This window comes from Manis pentadactyla, chromosome 6, assembly GCF_030020395.1.
Source record: "Manis pentadactyla isolate mManPen7 chromosome 6, mManPen7.hap1, whole genome shotgun sequence".
NCBI lineage: Eukaryota > Metazoa > Chordata > Mammalia > Pholidota > Manidae > Manis > Manis pentadactyla.
Window position 1 is genome coordinate 121,186,229 of NC_080024.1, and position 19,738 is coordinate 121,205,966.

Consider the following 19,738-nt stretch of genomic DNA (forward strand, 5'->3'; position numbering starts at 1 on the left):
CATACAATGGAATATTATTCAGCCATAAAAGGAAAGAAATCCTGCCATTTGTTACAATGTGGATGGATCTAGAGGGTTTTATGCTCAGTTAAATAAGCCAGGCAGAGAAAGATAGATGCTTATTATTTCACTTACACATGGAATCTAAAAACAAAACAAAATGAACAAAACAGCAGTAGACTCAGAGACACTAAGAATTGACTGGTGGTTACCGTGGGGAAGGAGCTTAGATGAGGGAATGAAATAGGTGAAGGGGATAAAGAAGCACAAAATCTCAATCATGATATAAATTAATCATGGGGATGTAAGTACAGCATAGACAGTAGTCAGTAGTTATGTAACATCTTTCTGTGTTGACAGATAGTAAGTCTGTCAGAAACAGATATAACTCATATTTCTCTGGAGCTTGCACATTCAGGAATCTGAAATGGATGGCATCGTAGAATATTTCTACCAAAGATTAATGTCATTGTGACTAATACTATTGCATTTGCTTTATACTAAGTGTATACCATTGTATATACTAAGGGGCCTCAGTTATTTCACATTCCTAAAGCTTCCAAGACTCTAATCAAAAGCTAGAATTACTAGCGAGCCATCAAAACACCTAGTTGTTTTCTCCATTATAATCTGAAAATGAAAATTGTGAAGTTTTTCTTCACACTTAGAAAGTCTTGTTCAGAAGATGATTTCAATTCAAAAATATAAAATCATGCATTTAAAACTTTTTTTAAGAATAATTTTATGATTCTTAAGTAATGACACTTTTAAGTGTTGTGCATTGTTGAAAGTGTACATGTTCCTACCTTAAAGATGTCATTTTAAACATACTTAACCACAGAATAGGCCATTTCTCCATTTCCTGAGTTTAGTTCCCAAAATTGATAGATGTTTCTTTACTTATAGAGGAAATTAAATAAGCCTTTTCTGAGTAGTGCTTTAGGGTATGCATCTTATTAATTAGGATATTTTCTTACTATAATGTAACAACAACTGGAAAAGATTGTTACAGTAAGGAAAAGGTCTTCTTTCACAGAGAAGGCCCCTAAGTCAGGAGATTCTAAGAGTGGTTATTCAGTGACTCAAAATCTCCAAAGACATACGTCACTTCTAGTTTTCTTCTGTGCCATCTTAAGAGTTCTGGCTTGCCATCTTGGTTTTGACTCACTACAGAATGGCAAGGTGGCTGTTGTCATTCTAGTTTTTATGTGCAGAACGTTCTTGTGTCCCTTTTTACTAACTATAAAAGTTTGCCAGTAGCATACCCAACAGACTTGGTTCTACCTCAGTAATTGTCTATTTATTCCTAAACAGTAACTGGCAAAGAGAATTCAATTAAACATGATTGGCTTAGGCTAAAAAAGATTCTAACTTTATTTTATGTGTGTTCTAGGACTGAGCAAATAAGTTAATGTATTGCTGATAGTGAGGTCTAGGTTTCTTAGTGTCAGAAGAAAGGAATTACAAATCAGAAAAGGAGGAAAGCTAGAATGAACCCTGTGCCTTAGGGAGGAGTTGGAGGTATCTGTATGAATTCATAGTTTTTAATATATAGATAGAGAAATATAAATACAGTTATGTTCATGAGAACATACATGTATTTCCTGGGTGTGGTCCATTGAGAGGGCCTAGAAACAATTATTCCCAGTAGTTAGTTATGAGCACACATGAGGCCCAGATTGTGATTTCTAAAGAACATTCTCCAGTAAAAGGAATCAAGGCTCTTTGGAGAACTGGCTGACTTCAGGGCTCTGGGGTATGCAAAGTCCAAGATGAGCTGGGACATATTGCAGTGCCAGAAAATAAATAAATGCTCAAAAACTAATGGGGACATGTTGAAAAAATACAGAACACAACTTGAAAAACTCCTAATGGCAAAGTCTAGGACAACATGAACATGAAGTTTGATAATGTTTTGCTTCCCATAGAATAAGCTGATGGCTCTTCCTTAGTAGAATTCCAACTACTCTATGTAGAAAGAATGTTAGAAATAAAAAAAAAAATCACCATTTTGCAAACATCACAGCAATAGATGTTGAAGGCAGAAATTATCACTGGAGGCTGAAATTAGTGAAAGTGTGATGAAAAACAATAATTACAAATTTTGCAAAGTACTCAGAATTTATCTCTGTACAAGATACTTACTAATCACAAAGGGAAAATTCTAATATTGCAGCAGAGAAGCCAAACAAACTTCATCTCCATCAAATGATCAAAGTTAGCATCAGTAGACATCAGATATGTCAACCTCATGTGCCTCCTGGTATGATGCACTACGAAGAGCACATTACTTCTGTAGTCTTCTTACCAAAAATGTAGAGCCCTAATTCTGTCATGGGGAAACATCAGAAATACCCAAGTTAAGAGATAGTCAACAAAATAACTGGCCAGTACTTTTTCAAAGGTGTTAAGGTTGTGAAAGATGAAGAGACTCCCCTAGAATGGAGGAGACACAGCAGTAAATGCAATGTAGGATCCTGGACCAGAAAAATGATTAATATTAGAGAGACATTTGGTAAATTTGAATAAGGTCTATAGATGAGTTAATAGTATTCGATGTTAATTTATTAATTTTGATAAATGTATTATAGTTAATAGAAGATATTAACATTTTGAGAAGCTAAATGACATATATACAGATATTATATTCTGTGTTTATAACTTATTTATAAGTCTGAATTTATGGTAGGATGAAACATTTAAAAAATGGAAAAGTTTTAAGATTCATCTCCAAGTCTGGAGAGAAGATCAGCTTCTCTATAAGTAGCTGCTGGATATTGAAGAAAACAATCTGTATTTTAGCAAGGAATCAGAAGGGAATGGCTGTTGGATAGGCAACAAAATATCACTACCATTTAATTAGTTCTACCATTATTTAAAGAAAAACAATAACTATTTTCCAATGAGGAAATAGAAAGATAACATTTACCATATTTAGACATCAGCTTTATGGCACTTAAGATAATTCCCTTTTTAGCTGCTGAGAAATTTAAAAATCCTAAGTATAAACAACCCACCTACAAATAAACCCTTTTAAGTTATTTTTTAAATTAAAGAATTTAACAAAGAAAAATATCTGCAGTTGTGCAGGACTATTTTCATAATCTTAATTCCTTTTCACAAATAATGTTTATAGAGAATACAACTTGAACATATATTGTTTTCTCTATTCATAGTAGTACCTGTTTCTCTCCTTATAACAATCCTCATCCTTCCCAGTATGTGACCTTGATTTTAAAGTAATGGAAAGACTGATATATGTGATAAATGAGAGGGTTTACTATCTATCATTTTATTTTTATGTCTCCATATACAAGATTTATCCAGTTTTACATGTCAGTTATGTTTAAAACATTCATTTACCCCAGAAAGACAGAAGGCCACCCACTAGGAAAATGATAATGAGTCTAGCAAAGTGCCGCCTGTGGGATTGGTACATACACTGAGCTAGCTCTCCTTAGACAGGTGAGGTTGCTCATTGGTAAAGTAATAACTAACTTTTTGGATGAGGTCCAAGATAGACCCAGCTTACACCATATTTCACTCTATTTTGAAATTGCATGGCTGTGTTGTTTTTCCTTCCCTATCAACCATTACCAGTGTTTAAGAAGCACCCTCTGTATTGAGTATCTGATGTTCTGACTTAGTTTTACTCATCCACTTGTTGTCAGTAATGCTTCATCCTACCTCCTAGCCATTTTGACACAATCATTTGACATCTGCTTTTTATCTACTGTTTGTTGTCCTTATTTGATATTTTAGACCCTTGAGGGGATTGGGGAAAGATTTTCAGTCACAGTACTGTCCTTTTTAGCTTCAAGTCCACACAGACAATCCCAGTTAAATTTCTAATGAGTTTTCTTAGAATTAAAATACATGCTTATTTTAATATATTCATAGATGACATCAATAAGGGGTTGACATCCAAATTATATAAAGAGCTCATGCACCTCAACAAACAAAGAGCAAATAAGCCAATTAAAAAATGGGCAGAGGATCTGAACACTTCTCCAAAGAAGAAATTCAGATGGCCAATAGGCACATGAAAAGATGCTCCACATTGCTAATCACCAGAGAAATGCAAATTAAAACCACAGTGAGATATCACCTCACACCAGTTAGGATGGCCAACATCCAAAAGACAAACAACAACAAATGTTGGTGAGGATGTGGAGAAAGGGGAACCCTCCTACACTGCAGGTGGGAATGTACATTAGTTCAACCATTGTGGAAAGCAGTATGGAGGTTCCTCAAAAAACTAAAAATAGACTTACCATTTGACCCAGGAATTCCACTCCTAGGAATTTACCCTAAAAATGCAGGAGCCCAGTTTGAAAAAGACATTTGCACCCCTATGTTTATCGCAGCACTATTTACAATAGGCAAGAAATGGAAGCAACCTAAGTGTCCATCAGTAGATGAATGGATACAGAAGAGGTGGTACATATACACAATGGAATATTATTCAGCCATAAGAAGAAAATAAATCCTACCATTTGCAACAACATGGATGGAGCTAGAGGGTATTATGCTCAGTGAAATAAGCCAGGTGGAAAAAGACAAGTATCAAATGATTTCACTCATCTGGGGAGCATAATAACAAAGAAAAAACTGAAGTAACAAAACAGCAGCAGACTCACAGAACCCAAAAATTGACTAACTGTTATCAAAGGGAAAGAGACTGGAGAGGATGGGTGGGAAGGGAGGGATAAGGGGGAAAAAGAGGCATTAAGATTAGCACACATAATGTAGTGTGGGGTGGAGGGGACACGGGAAAGGCAATATAACACAAAGACAAGTAATGATTCTATAGCATCTTACTACACTGATGGACAGTGACTGTAATTGTGTATGTGGTGGGGACTTGTTAATAGGGGGAGTCTAGTAACGTAATGTTCAAGTAATTGTACATTAACGTCACCAAAATAAAAAATTTTTTTAAATATATGTGCTTATTTCATATAATGTGATTTTTTAAAAATATGTAATGATTGAAGGGTAAAATAAGACACAACCTTGGGAAGTAATCAGGTAATCTACTGGAAGGGGATTTTAGATGTCCTTGTTTTTTCCTGACTATAAAATCATAATGGTAAACTTAAATAGAGCTTACTACATGCCATCACTGTTCTGCATGCTATATATACGTTGGTACTTAGTACTTACAAATACCTTATGAGGTAGCACTAACATATGCACAGAGAGTTTAGATTACTTGCAGCAGATCACACAGTTGATAAATGAAACTGAAATTCAAACCTAGTCATAAGGATCTAGGGTTTATGTACTCCCACTCCAATGTAAGCCCCTAGCTTAAAAATAGTATCAGGTAAGAAGTTTAAGCAACACAGAAATTAATACAGAGTGTGATAATCCCTCATAATTGGAATAGGAATGATGTGAGTAGATATACCTATAATTTACATTAACAAATGTAGACAAAATAATAAAAAGCAGTAAGTGTACATTTTAATAGCATTTTGACAACATTGAGTCTGGTGACATCAGAATCCACTCCTTCATTTGTGTTTCTGTATTGTGCAGTGGATGTCTGGTACTTAGACTACTACTTCTATAGTACTTAAAAATACTCCAGAGCAAACACCAGTATAATCCAAAAGCTGATTAACAAGATATTCAAACTTGACCTTTTGAGTTGTTTGTTTTAATGCAAGAAATATATGATACATAAGTGTGAGACCATAGTTTGGGGGTTTTAGAGCAGAATTATCCTGTTCTGTTAACTATCCTATTAGGATTTTTTTTTAACTTATTTTTTGATTTTCAGAGATGCACAGAGACTAGAAGAATTCTTCACCAAAAATCAACAGCTGAGAGAGCAACAGAAAGTCCTTCATGAAACCATCAAAGTTTTAGAAGATCGGTGAGTCTGATTTTTGGGTGTTTTTTAGTAAGAGATGATTTTCTCCTTAATAGAGGGTAATTGTTTCAATTTGTAATCAGTTCTAGGACTAAAAGTGCTCTTTCTCCCAGTCTTCAATCAACTTTGGGTAAATACTATATGAAAATAAGGATATGCTCTTAAAGGTTTGTCTCTTCATTAAATATAGTGATCACATCAATTTACCCTTTAAATGATGTTCTTTATAATGGTGTTTGACATAAGGCAAGCTCGAGTACCAGTGTTCTAATTCATTTGATGTTTTAATTCCATTTTTACTTCTAAGTGAGTGGAAAGGGCTTCACAATTCTATTCCTGTCTTCTTTTCTTATTCCTCCATTCTCTTTTTCTTCGCTGAATTATTTCTCTGCTTCAAGGCAGTCTGGGGGTTATTCTTCCTGACTGTTCTCACAATGGTGCCTATCACTTACTTTACCTCCACCTGCAGAATTCTTTCTCCCTCTTGTGAGGTTAAAAGCCCCTAAATTGGAAAAGGCTTCCAGATTTTACTTATTTCCTTGTCTGAACTGTAAGTGCTATTTAGGATCTTGAACTACCTTATCATAAATGATGTTTCTTGCCTTTTTTATAGTTAATATTTTTCCTTTTTTATGACTTTGTATATGTCACAGAAGGGCTGATGGTTTGAATTTGCCACTGTGTCTTTAGTGGTGGAACAATTTAATTCTCTGCATATATGCAAACAGAAGGTGCGCACTCATACAACTGCTACCTCAGTGGAGGCACATTTACTGGAGTAGGTAGCATGCTGTGGAGTAAAGCTCCATGTTATGTGAATTTGAATTCCACCTTCATACTGTGTCCTTAACTGAGGACACATATGAATATTTGAGTCCTTAACTATGTTCTAGGTGTTGCTAGAGGTTAGAGCTAATACTATCTGGGTATGTCATGGAGCTGATACTTAATTTTCAAAGATTGGGAGTCATACAAATAAGGTGATCTCAGATTATAAGTGCTATCAAGAAAATAAAATTGAATGATGAAATTGAGTGACACAGGCATTGGGAAATGAAGGGTTACTTACTGAGGGGTGTCAGGGATGGTTTCTGAGGAGGTGCCATTTGCACTGAGACCTGAATGATAGAAAAAAGAGCTAGTCACTTGAAGAACTAGAGATAAAAGGAGAACAGACAATTGCAGAAGCCTAAAGTGGAAATAAGTTTTGAAATATGTGAGGACTGGAAGTCCACTGTGATTCTAACTTGCTGAGTAAGTGAATGATAGGACAAAGGAAGGAAGTACCTAGATTATGCAGGGACATTGGCAAAAAGAAGTTTGCTTTTGCTCCCACAGAGGGTTTAAGCAGGAGATGCTCAAGGGAATGAGCAGGTTTTGACAACATCTGTTATATTGAAATGGAGATGTCAAGTAAATTGCATTATTTGTGTTAACTAACTGGAGAGATTTGAGCTAGAGAAATTTGAAAGTCATCGTTTGAATTTAAAAGGCCTTTAAAACCTCAGGACTGGGTAAGATTTCTTAAAGACATCTTAAAGAGTACAGGAAGGTAATAGAAGAGGTTTCAGGCTGAATCCTAGGCATACTAATTGAGGTTTAATGAAGAGTAAGGACCCAGACAGCAAAAAATACTGAGAAAGAGAAATTATCAGAGTAGGAGAAAGGCCAGGAACACATGGCCTGACACTAACAATACCTTCTTCACAGGGCTGTTTTGATGGTTAAATGAGATAATGCAAGTACAACTGTGTAATAGCTTTAAAGGACATTATAATATCCCTCCTAATTGGTGATTATGATTCCAACTGTTAGCACTCCAGTCTGTACTGTACACTGCAGCCAGAGCTAGTCTCTCTCCAGCTGTCAGGAGGTTAGAACGCATCTGTCCCTCTCACTTTTCCCAAGCCCAGGACCATAAAAGGAAATTATTGATCACTCTTCTGTGAGTGTGGTGAGGCATTTCCTTGTTTTTTCTGGATATGTGGTAGAGGGTTTGGGAGGAAAGGTGGAGAGCATATCTTAGCCTCTAATACTCCAGTGATTAAAGCACTTCCTCCAGAGTGTTTTTCCTCTCATTTCTTCTACTCCAACACTTAGTACAGGCAATGAGGTTCTTCCTTCCCTAGAATAATGATAGTAATGGCAGGAGATTAGAAACTCTTTCTGTTCAATGATTCCTACGTAGAGAAAATTTTGAGGTTGGCATTAGTAACTAAATATGTCAGTCTGAGCTCTCTGAGAAGCAAATATCAAGATGACATTAGACATTCAAGAGGGAAACACTGTAAAGTAAACAAGGGAGCTGGAAGAGGCTGGGAGAGCTTTGAGGTCTCCATGCATCTAAACCTTTTGAAGGAGAGAGGGAAAAACGAAGATTTTAGACTGCATTGCAGTTTTAAGAAAGTTTTGGCAAGGCCAGTGGGGAGTCCTGGAACCATAGTATCACTGCTCTACTCATTCATTGTCTGGCATCTTTCTGACTGTGGGATGGATACCTGGTGTGTTCACCTGTGTGAACCGGTGAAGGATTTCAGAGAGCAGTGCTGGAGCCAGTGATTTTGCTCCCCTCAGTAGAGGTTGCCACACTCAAAGACTGATCATATTTATTTCCATCACTCTTCCTGTTTACTTGTTCGTTAGCAACTTGGGTAGAACCCAACTTGTAGAAGTTGGAAATTAGTAAACAGTGTTTGTTACTTATTGACTATGTAAACAGTATTTATTGGCTGAGACAGGATTACATTTCCTTCTCTACAGGTCTGATGTTATGACCTGTGTGCCACTCAAGGAGAGTGTTTCTAATGTCCTGGTCAAATCGTTTCTTTTTCTGCTCTGTCCCAAATCAGTTGTTCACATCAGCCCATAATTATATTGTGACAAAAATATATTCATACAAGTTTGCTTTGTTTTTCCTAGAATTTCTAATTACCTTTTTTTATATTGAGACAAGAAACATGTTTTCCTCATCACATCATTAATATTATTTAATTCCTTAATCATTTATTGATTGTAATCTCTTTTGTTATTGCTCTTTTTCTTCAAGACATAACTTCTAGGGCTGAAAAACTTCCTGTATTAATTTAGATGATTTGCTTTCCAGTATATTCTACTGCCATTCTGGAATTTCTCTTCACTGAATCCCAACATTAAATCCATTATTCCTTTCAAGTCACATTAGTCAGCAAATGTTTATTTAGCACCTTCTTTGTGCCAGGCACTATTTTAGACCTTGAAGATGTAACAATGAACATGGTTGATAAAATGTGGGCCTATTTTTCCTCTTCATTTTTTGTGCCCATTTTGTTACAGTTCACCCTCCAGTAACTGCTGAAAAAGTACACTGGAAGTAAATTTTGAAGGCATGTCTGAAAGTTTTTAACTATTCCATTTAAATGGTATTTTGACTGGATATAAAATTCTAGTTTCAAAACAGTTTTCCCTTAAAACTTCGAAGACATTTTCTCATTGTTTGTTAGCATCTGATGATAATAAGAAAACTGCTATCATTGTGATGTTAATTCCATTATGGGTAATATCTTTTTTCTCTTCTAGAATTTAAAATCTTTTTATCATTGTTCTGAAATTTTACAATTGTGTATGGGGGTGTGTTTCCTTCACTTGGTGGACATTCAGCCCTTTAACCCAAAGACTAGGAGTGTCTCTGAAGATCTGGCAATTTTTTTCCATTCTCCTCTCTCCATTTTTGTATATTTTCTTTCTGAAGCACTTCTTAGTTAAAAGTAATCCTTTATAGACTTCTCTTATTTCTGATACTTGTTTTTTCTTCCGTGTTCTGGGAGATTCTTCCTTTTATTCCCCAACCCTTTTATTGAAGTTGTTTTTGAGAGTCATGTTTAGTATCCAAGAACTTTTTCTTATTTATTGATCATTGCTTTACATATACATGTGTATGTACTACAGCCCTATTTTTATAATTCCCCTTGTAATTTCATCTTTAAGTCATTGTTTATTTAGGAGTGCATTAAGATTCACATATTTGTGAATTTCAAAATTTCCTTCTGTTGTTGATTTCTAATTTAGGTCTATTGTGGTGAATGAACATATGTCGGTATGATTTCAGTGCTTTTAAACTTACTGAGATTTGTTTTGTGACCTAGAAAATGACCTGTCCTAGAGAATGTTCCAAGTGCACTTGAGAAGAATGTACATTCTACAGTTGTTGGCTGGAGTGTTCTGTCGATGTCACTTAGGTCTAGGTGATGGTTAGAATGTTCAAGTCAACTATACCCATGCTGATTCTTTTTCTTACTTTTTCTATCCATTGTTGAGAGTGGAAGTCTTCAATTGTTATCATTGAATTTCTGTTTCTTCCTTCAATTCTGTCAGTTTTTGCTCTGTATATTTTGGGGCTCTGGAGTTAGATGCATCAGTTTAGGATCAAACCTTTTATTGTATAAAATTCACTGTCAGTAGTAACATTTTTTATTGTAAAGTCTATCTGATATTAATTAATGTAGTTGCCCCAGCTCTTTCTGTTTTTGTTCACATGATATATCTTTTTCCTTCTTTTTGCTTTTAAACTATTTGTGTCTTCAGATTTAAAGTGTGTCTATTGTAAGATAGCTTGGATCTTATTTTTCTGTCCTGACAATTTCTGCCTTTTGGTTGGTGTGTTTAAAGTTGGATTTATGCCAGTCATTTTGCATTCTGTATTTTTTGTTCTTCCTTTTCTGTCCCCTACATGTTCCCCTAATTCCCCCATCCTGCCAACTTGACCTTTCTGGAACTCCTTTTATGGATATGATGGACCTTTTAGGATAATCCTCCTGTTTTCTTTTCATTTTTCTCTTTGCATTTTTACACTGCTTTCTCGGGAGATTTTCTCAGCTTTTTTTCCCCCACCCTCTATTGAGTTTGGTATTTTGTGTGTGTGTGTGTGTGTGTGTGTGTGTGCACGTGCGCGCGTGCGCCCAGGGTTAGGATTAGGGTTAGGGTTAGGTTTCAGTGTAGGGTTACTGTTAGAATTAGGGTTCGAGTTTAATGTTAGGTTTAGGGCGAGATTTAGGTTTATGGTTACAGTGACGTCAGGGTGAAGGTGAGGGTGCAGGTGAAAGAATAGGGGTAGGGGTAGGGTAGGCTTGTTGTAGGTAGGGGTAGGTTTATGATGAAGTTTTGGTGTGGGTTAGAGTTAGGATTTGGGTTTGGGTTTAGTTTATGGGTTACCATTAGATTTAGGTTTACGGTTACGTTTCTGTGAGAGATGATGCGGATGATGGTTAGGGGTTCATCTCAGGGCTAGGATTCAGGTTAAGGTTAGTGTTAGGTGTATGGTGAGAATATTGTTACGGCTAGAGTTAGAGTCAGGGTTCAGTGTTAGGGTTACAGTTAGGTGTGCGAGAGGTTGAGGGTGAGTGAGTTAGGATTAGTGTTAGGTTTAGGATTCAGTGTATGGTGAGGATTAGGGTCACGGTTCAAGTTTGGTTTCGGGCTTAATGTTAGGATTAGCATTAGGTTGAGGATTAGGCTATGGTTAGGTGTGGGTGAAGGCGAAGGTGAGGATGAGGGCTTAGGGCGAGTGACCAGAGTTAGAGTTAGGATTAGGTTAAGGATCAGTGTTTGATGATGATACTTTTACAGTTAGAGTTAGGGTTTGGTTTTAATGTTAGGGTTAGGGTGGGATTTAGGTTTATGATTACAGTGAAGTGTGTTGAACGTGTTGGTTCAACAGTTGAGGGGGTAGGGGCAGAAGTAGGGGTAGGGCTAGGTGTAGGGTTAGATTTATTATTAAGTTTTGGTGTGGGTTAGAGTTAGGATCTGGGTTTTGTTTAAGGGTTAGCATTAAATTTAGGTTTAGGGTTGCAGCTCCATGAGAGTGAGGGTTAGGGGTTAGTCTCAGGGTTAGGGTTAGGGTTAAGGAAAGTGTTAGGTGTATGGTAAGGATTGGGTTATGGTAAGAGGTTTAGGATTCAGTGCTAGGCTCTTGGTTAGGTTTAGGTTTACGATTATGGTTGGGTGTGGGTGAGGATGAGAGTGTTGGTGAAGGGTTAGGGTAGGGTGAGTGGCCAGGGTTAAGGTTTGGGTCAGGTTTAGGGTTCTGTGTGGGGTGAGTTTAGGGGTTCAGGTAGAGTTAGGGTTATGGTTTAATATTATGGTTAGGGCAATATTTAGGTTTAGGGTTACAGTGAGGTGTGAGTGGAAGATAAGGGTGTGGTGAGTCTAGTTGGGTACAGGTAAGGTTAGAATTAATGATAGGTGTGGAGTTATGTATTTTTTTAAGGTATCATTGATACACACTCTTATGAAGGTTTCACATAAAAATATTGTGGTTACTACATTCACCCATATTATCAAGTACCCCCAAACCCCATTGAAGTCACTGTCCGTCATTGTAGTAAGATGCCACAGAGTCACTACTCATCTTCTCTGTGCTACACTGTCTTCCCCGTGACCTCCCCCACACCATGTGTACTAATCATAATACCCCTCAATCCCCTTCTCTCTTCCTCCCCATCTGCCCTCCCCCACCTCTCCCCTTTGGTAACTGCTAGTCACTTCTTGGAGTCTGTGAGTCTGCTGCTGTTTTGTTCCTTCAGTTTTGCTTCATTGTTATACTCCACAAATGAGGGCAATCATTTGGTACTTGTCTTTCTCCACCTGACTTATTTCACTGAGCTTAATACCCTCTAGCTCCATCCATGTTGTTGCAAATGGTAGGATTTGTTTTCTTCTTATGGCTGAATAATATTCCATTGTGTATATGTACCACCTCTTCTTTATCCATTCATCTACTGATGGACACTTAGACACTTAGGCTGCTTCCATTTCTTGGCTATTGTGAATAGTGCTGTGATAAACATAGGGGTGCATATGTCTTTTTGAAACTGGGCTCCTGCATTCTTAGGGAAAATTCCAGGAATGGAATTCCTGGGTCAAATGGTATTTCTTTTTTTAGTTTTTTGAGGAACCTCCATATTGCTTTTCACAATGGTGAAACTAATTTACATTCCCACCAGCAGTGTAGGAAGGTTCCCCTTTCTCTACATCCTCGCCAGCATTTGTTATTCCTAGTATTTTCTGTGTTGGCCATCCTAACTGGTGTGAGATGATATCTCATTGTGGTTTTAATTTGCATTTTCCTGATAATTAGCAATGTGGAGCATCTTTTCACGTGCCTGTTGGCCATCTGAATTTCTTCTTTGGCAAAGTGTCTGTTCAGATCCTCCACCCATTTTTTAATAGAGTTATTTGCTTTTTGGGTTTTGAGATATGTGAGTTCCTTATGTATTTTAGATGTTAACCCCTTGTCAGATATGTCATTTATAAATATGTTCTCCCGCTGCTGTTATATTTATAATTTCTATTTTTGTTGTTCTCAGAATATTAGCTTATAGCAATCCTGTTTTCATTTCAGTTTGGTGTCATTTTTCTTCCCTGAGAGTATTCTTTATAATTTGTTTGTGGCAGTATTTCTTTCTCTTTCTTCTCTCTATGTAGCTTTTACTTCTTCTTTCTCTTTTTTGTTATATTTTGTTTGCTTTAGTCTTTTTCACTTTATAAGCTTTTCTTAAACGTCTGCTGATACTTGGCTGTTTATATTTAAGAGAGGAGCATACAAGTTGGTTAGAATCTCCTGGGTGAAGCTGTGGACTGTAAGCTTCACTCTAGGGTGGTCTTCCTAGTCTGTTTCACTTATGAAACTCTCATTTTATTGTCTTCAGGCCTTTCCTGTTAAGCTGGTCAGATTTCCTAGAGAAGACTTAATTCTGCTTCCATGTGTAATAGGGCTGCCTAGAAGTGTTATGGAAGCCTAATGGGAAAGGGTCTGAGAATTTGTTGTGCATATACATCTGTTCCATTATTTTGCATTCCTACCCTTAACTGTGCCTGGTGTCTCTGAGACCAGATGCTGTCTGTTTTAGACTCTGGTCCCCTGCTAGGAATAGAAGGAATAATCACTCAACTGCTCATGATATAGGAGAGACTATGTTGGTATGATGATTTCTTGAAACACACTTTAATTCAGTTACTCCTGGTACTAATTGTTGAACCTTCTGGGAATTCTGCATTGTAAATCAGGTTGGTTCTAGATCAGTGCTGTCCAGTAAAATTTGCTGTGATAATGGAAATATGCTGTATCTGCACTATGCATTATGGTTGTGACAAGATGCATATGGCTGTCGCACACATGAGTGTAACTGAGAAGCTCGACAGTGGCTACGATAATGCACAACACCGTTGGAGACTTTGCCCACTGTTGGCTGAGGATTCAGCTTGCTCTGGTCTGCTTCTGTTTGTCTAGTTGCCTTGCTTTCATTTTTTTGTTGTTTTGGTTTTTTGCTTTCTCTCCTACTCTCCCTGTCCTTATGGATTTGTGTCTTTAAAAATGTACAACTATATGTAGTTTTGTGGTATTTGGAAAGGGAGCATAAACAGATGCAAATGTTCAATTTGTCATTCTTACTTAGATGTTGTTCATCTTACAATATGATTTCAAAGATCTTGATCATCCTAATTCCTGTCTTCAAAATGTACTCCAATTAAACCATGATGCCCAGTTGTTTATTCCTACATTCTAGAAGCTCTGTTTCTATTAATGCAACCTATAAGTTCTAATCTTTATTTTTCACATCCATATCAACACTGTTGATATGAGTTATACTTTTATATAAAAATCGCTACAGTCCTTTATTTTAGTTGCACAATTTTCATGTTTTATCTCTTTAGCTTATTTTAAAACTTGGGGCATATATACTACAGTGTTATGACTTCCATACACATTTAAATACTTATTATCTTACTGACTTAGATTGAGTTAAAAATTTTAGAGTGTATTTTCTAAATTCCTAATGTGAAATATGAGTCTGTTTTTTCAACCATATCATTTCCTGATTATATAAATAATGAAATTAGAGAAATTTTGAAAATACAGGAAAACACTAAAAAGAAAATCTTCTGTAATTCTGGTACCTGTTATTAACTGTTCACAATATTTTGGGGTATACCTTTCTCTCCACCACCATCCCCTCCCTCATCTACAGTATATGTATTTCCCTCTTGCCTTTAGTACTCACAAATAATTAGTGAAAGCTAGTTTGTCATCTTTTTTTTTCTTTTTACATAATAATACATTGTGAATTTTTGCTAACTTTGGGGGTTTTTTAATGCTAAGAAGAGCAAAATATGACGAGACTTTTAAAAAGTTTTGTATTTTTTGCCATTTAGTATTCATTCAACTAAAAAAGTTGAATTATGTGTTATATCCTATGTTGAGCAAAGCAGATTCAAACTTGCTTAAAATATAATACTGCCCCTTGGTGCTGGACTGGGATTCATATTTTGGCTATAAATTAAGACAAGGTCAGTTTCTTCAATGACTAAGTTCCATGGGATAGAGTTTTAAATTAGTAGATTTTCACAGAATTTTACTCAGAAATGCAGTCTGTTGAAAATGGTATTTCTTCTTTGGAGAAGTTGCTGTTGAGATCCTCTGCCCATTTTTTAATACAGTTATTTGCTTTTTGGGTGTTGAGGTGTGTGAGTTCTTTATATATTTTGGATGTTAACCCCTTGTTGGATATGTTATTTACAAATATATTTTCCCATACCATAGGATGCCTTTTTGTTCTGCTGATGATGTCCTTTGCTGTACAGAAGATTTTTAGCTTGATATAGTCCCATTTGTTCATTTTTTATTTGTTTCCCTTTGCCCGAGGAGATGCGTTCAGGAGAAAGTTGGTCATGTTTATATTCAAGAGATTTTTGCCTATTTTCTTCTAAGAGTTTATGGTTTCATGACTTACATTCAGGTCTTTGATCCATTTCGAGTTTACTTTTGTGTATGGGTTAGACAATAATCCAGTTTCATTCTCTTACATGTAGCTGTCCACTTTTGCCAACACCAGTTGTTCAAGAGGCTGTCATTTCCCCATTGTATGTCCATGGCTCCTTTATCATGTATTAACTGACCATATATGTTTGGGTTAATGTCTGGAGACTCTATTCTGTTCCACTGGTCTGTGGGTCTGTTCTTGTGCCAGTACCAAATTGTCTTGATTACTGTGGCTTTGTAGTAGAGCTTGAAGTCAGGGAGCATAATCCCCTCACTTTATTCTTCCTTCTCAGGATTGCTTTGGCTATGCCAAGTCAATTCTTGAGATCTACATAAAGTATAAAAATCTTAGACTTCAAATATAAGGAAACATCTTTCAGTAGTTGAAAAATATTTTGGTTTTTTGGTGTTTTCTAAATTTCAGCTTTATTAAAATATAATTGACAAAATTATAAAATAAAGTGTACATTGCAAAAGGATTCACACCACCTAGTTAATCAAAACATCCATCACCTCTCTTATTTATTTATTTATTGGTGACACCATTTAAGGTCTACTCTTAAAATATCTTGCTTTTGTCTCACAGATTAAGAGCAGGATTATGTGATCGCTGTGCAGTAACTGAAGAACATATGCGGAAAAAACAGCAAGAGTTTGAAAATATCCGGCAGCAGAATCTTAAACTCATCACAGAGCTTAGTGAGTTTCCTTTCCTCCATTATTAAAGATTTAAAGCATAATGTACTGTTGTTAAAACCTATTATTAAGTTGGTTGCAATCAAATGTATCATTTCCATGTATTTTTCCTTATTTAGACAGAAGTTCAAATGTCCTTTTTTCCCTTTTTTGTAGATTTAATCTTATGTTTATATTCCTAAGAAGTAGGGTACAAAAGAGTTGTGTAAATACTGTTCACATTGGCCTTACAGTGTCGTCAGCTATAAGACAGGAAGCAAATTTCCTTTGTATGTGTCCACATTTGCGTATTTTGGTTTTATCTTTATTTCATGGAATTTGACTGTGTAGTCAAGTTAAAGCAGGCAGTGTTCTGCAAAGGTCTATACTTTTTTTGGTTTTCATAACATACTATTAAAAGTATTCAATTTTCAGTTTTTAGTATTCTTCCCCATTTAATGTAGGGTTTTCTTGCATTCTTAGCCCTTTTTCCTTTCTAATACTTCACTTAGTCTTCTTGTCTTTTAATTATATACTCTCTCAGTGACCTTTACCTGGTCTCATTATAAGCACCTCACAGTCAACATGTCCAAATCTCAACATGTCCAGATCTAATTCTTTCTTTTCCAAACTAAGTCCATCTTCTGAATTTATTTTTTTCTACTAATTATATTGCTATCCTCTGGCTATTCAAGCAAGAATATATTAGTAAATACTCATTTTTAAAAGGGATAGAAAGAACACAGTTTTATCTGCTACCAGCAGTAACTACTATTAACAGTCAGAAAGATACTGATGTGTATCTTTCTAGGTCTTGGTTTGTCTGTCTTTCTGCCTGTCTCTTTCTCTCATTTTATCCCCTCCTTTCTCTCTCTCTTAAATTTTAATGGGATCATACTTCTTGTTGTGACATGTATTTTTTCATTTTAGACTATGTCTTAGAAGTGTTTCCATGTTAATATACTTAGGTGTATAGATTCTATGGTGTTTTTGTGTGAATGCATGCATGCGTTTGCTTAGGAACATAAGAATATTACCGGTAAGTAGAAAACTACTATGTATAACATATAAAATCAGTTGAGATCCACAGTTAAATCATCATTAGTACTAGAAATATCTTCCATAATGTCTTCATATCTAATAGTCAGATTTCCTTTTAACTGGCTGAAAAATAGCCAAAAACTCCAAACAAGTAAAAAACCGTGTTAAGGAATAAGGCAGCATTCCTTTTCATGGCCCTTTTTTTGTTAGATTTTACCATCAGTCTGAGCCGATCTATTTTTTAAAATCATTCAAGAATTTCTCATAGTTCTGATCTGCTAGTGGTACCCTTTCTGGCTTTTCTATATTGTAATTGATGTATTTTTAGAGTCTTTTTTTCCCCATTTAATTGAGATTTGGAGAGGGAGAGGCAAGTAAACCATCTTAATCAGAAAGCTAAGGTCATCTTTGACTTCTCTTGCTCTACAAAGAGTGAGTTGCCAAGTAACTACTAATGCTGCCTCTGTTAACAGCTCTTCTGCCTGTCCTCGCTTCCTATTTCTGCTCCTTCCACATTAGCCCAAGACCTTATTTATACCCAGTCTTTCTAACTTTGTTCCATTACTTCTCTGCAGAGAAAAGTCACCTGTCTAGCTCAGTTGTCCTCTCTTTGAAGAATCTTTTCTTGATCTTCTCAAGGGTGCAAAAGTAACCTTCTTCTCCTTGGAATTTCCTCTAGTACTTTATCTGTACCTCTCTTATGCCCTTGTCACTTTCATTTGTGTGAAGCATGTTTATGTAATAATCTTGTCTCATTAGAATGGGTCACTGTCCATGGAGATGGTTTTACTAAACTTCATATATTACAGTCAAATTTTTACTTAGTGTAAGAAATATGTTTAGGTTTTTGTAAACCACTAAATTATTAACAAATTTTTGGAATATGATTAACTTTTTTTGGTAGAGGTTAATTGCATTTACTATGACTTGATCTCTTAGATATATTCCTCCTAGTAAACACGTGCTTAACCAGTGATATCACGCTATGGATTGATGATAATTTTGTGCTAGCTGCAGCAAAATTGAGGTTTTGCTTTATAAATTAAAGGATGGATACGAAAATTCAGATGAGATGGTTTAAAGCAAATAGACTACTTTAGTAGATATATTTAAATTACTGATGCTGTAATTATTCATGAAACACAGTATGATTAAAGAAGAAAATTTGACTAAGTGTATTTATGTTATAAAATTATACTGTATTCAGTGTTATGTTACTTTTATGATCCACAATAAAAGACTAAAATGATACTTGAAATTTAGTAGGACCAAGTGACCAGATGGAATGTGCTCTTATCCTCAGTTTGAATAGTTAGACTGTACTCTCTCTTAAGTGAGGTACTCTTTTTTTCCCACAAGCATTATATTAAATTGCCAGTTAATCAGTTACATGGAACTGGCACAATATGAGATGTAGTAATCACCACCTAGTAACAAATTAGTTTTGCACAGAAGCATTAACCTTGACTAACATTAAGACTTAGAAAGTTCTAATTTCTGCATAACTGTTGACATTGAAAATACTTGACATACATGTTGATAGAGCTATAACATGTGCTCCTTTTTTACTTTACATTTAAGTGAATGAAAAGAATACTTTACAGGAAGAAAATAAAAAGCTTTCTGAACAGCTGCAGCAGAAAATTGAGTAAGTATACTGTTCCTTAATTGCAACAGAAAATTGGACATTTTCCTTTGTTTTATTTAGCCATACAAACTGTAAAGATATATTAAAATAGCAGATTTAATTTTTTAAAATTATAAAATTTTCTGCAATAAAACCTTTAAAGAAAATCAGTATATTTTTGTGTTTAGGGAGTATATATGAAGAGCGTATGCATCTGTGTGAATATATAAAGTAGCATAAAATTTTAATTTAAAGCATTTTAGTTTTTATAATTATTATAGTTATTCAAATATTTGAAATATTTATATTTTAAATAAATATTTGAGTTTTGTTACCTCCCTTCCAGCCCTGTCCCAAAAGTTTCATGAAAATAATCTGAATAAATACTTCTTATACACATCTCAGACCTTCAGAACTTCTTCCTCCTGTGTGCACAATTAACTGAAAGTTGTGCCATGAATTTCTAACTTCTCAGAAAATCACAGTGAGACCTAATCCTTTAAAGAAGAAATTTGGTTAACATATGGAAATTGTTTTTTTTTCCCCCTTTATGACTAAGAAAGAGAAAGGAGGACAAAGCCAGCACCAGTATACTTAATTTGGATATCTTTAGTAGCTAGTTTTGTGTTTTGTTTTGTGGGTTTTTTTTTTTTTTCCATTTTGTAACTCTGGCTACTTCTAGATTGACTCTGCCAGGAAATCAGTTTCTTCTCGTGACTTA

At 35.5% G+C, this 19,738-nt stretch overlaps 1 protein-coding gene across 2 annotated transcripts in view; it reads left to right on the plus strand.

Annotated features, from left to right (window-relative positions):
- The window catches only part of RBBP8 (RB binding protein 8, endonuclease), an 88,303-nt gene that overhangs the window by 35,347 nt on the left and 33,218 nt on the right, over nucleotides 1-19,738 (plus strand). For both annotated transcript variants that reach the window (XM_036905774.2, XM_036905772.2), the window contains exons 4-6: nucleotides 5,789-5,884; nucleotides 16,261-16,373; nucleotides 18,972-19,038. In XM_036905774.2, coding sequence (XP_036761669.2) covers nucleotides 5,789-5,884; nucleotides 16,261-16,373; nucleotides 18,972-19,038 — 276 coding nt within the window. The remainder of the gene's footprint in view (nucleotides 1-5,788; nucleotides 5,885-16,260; nucleotides 16,374-18,971; nucleotides 19,039-19,738) is intronic.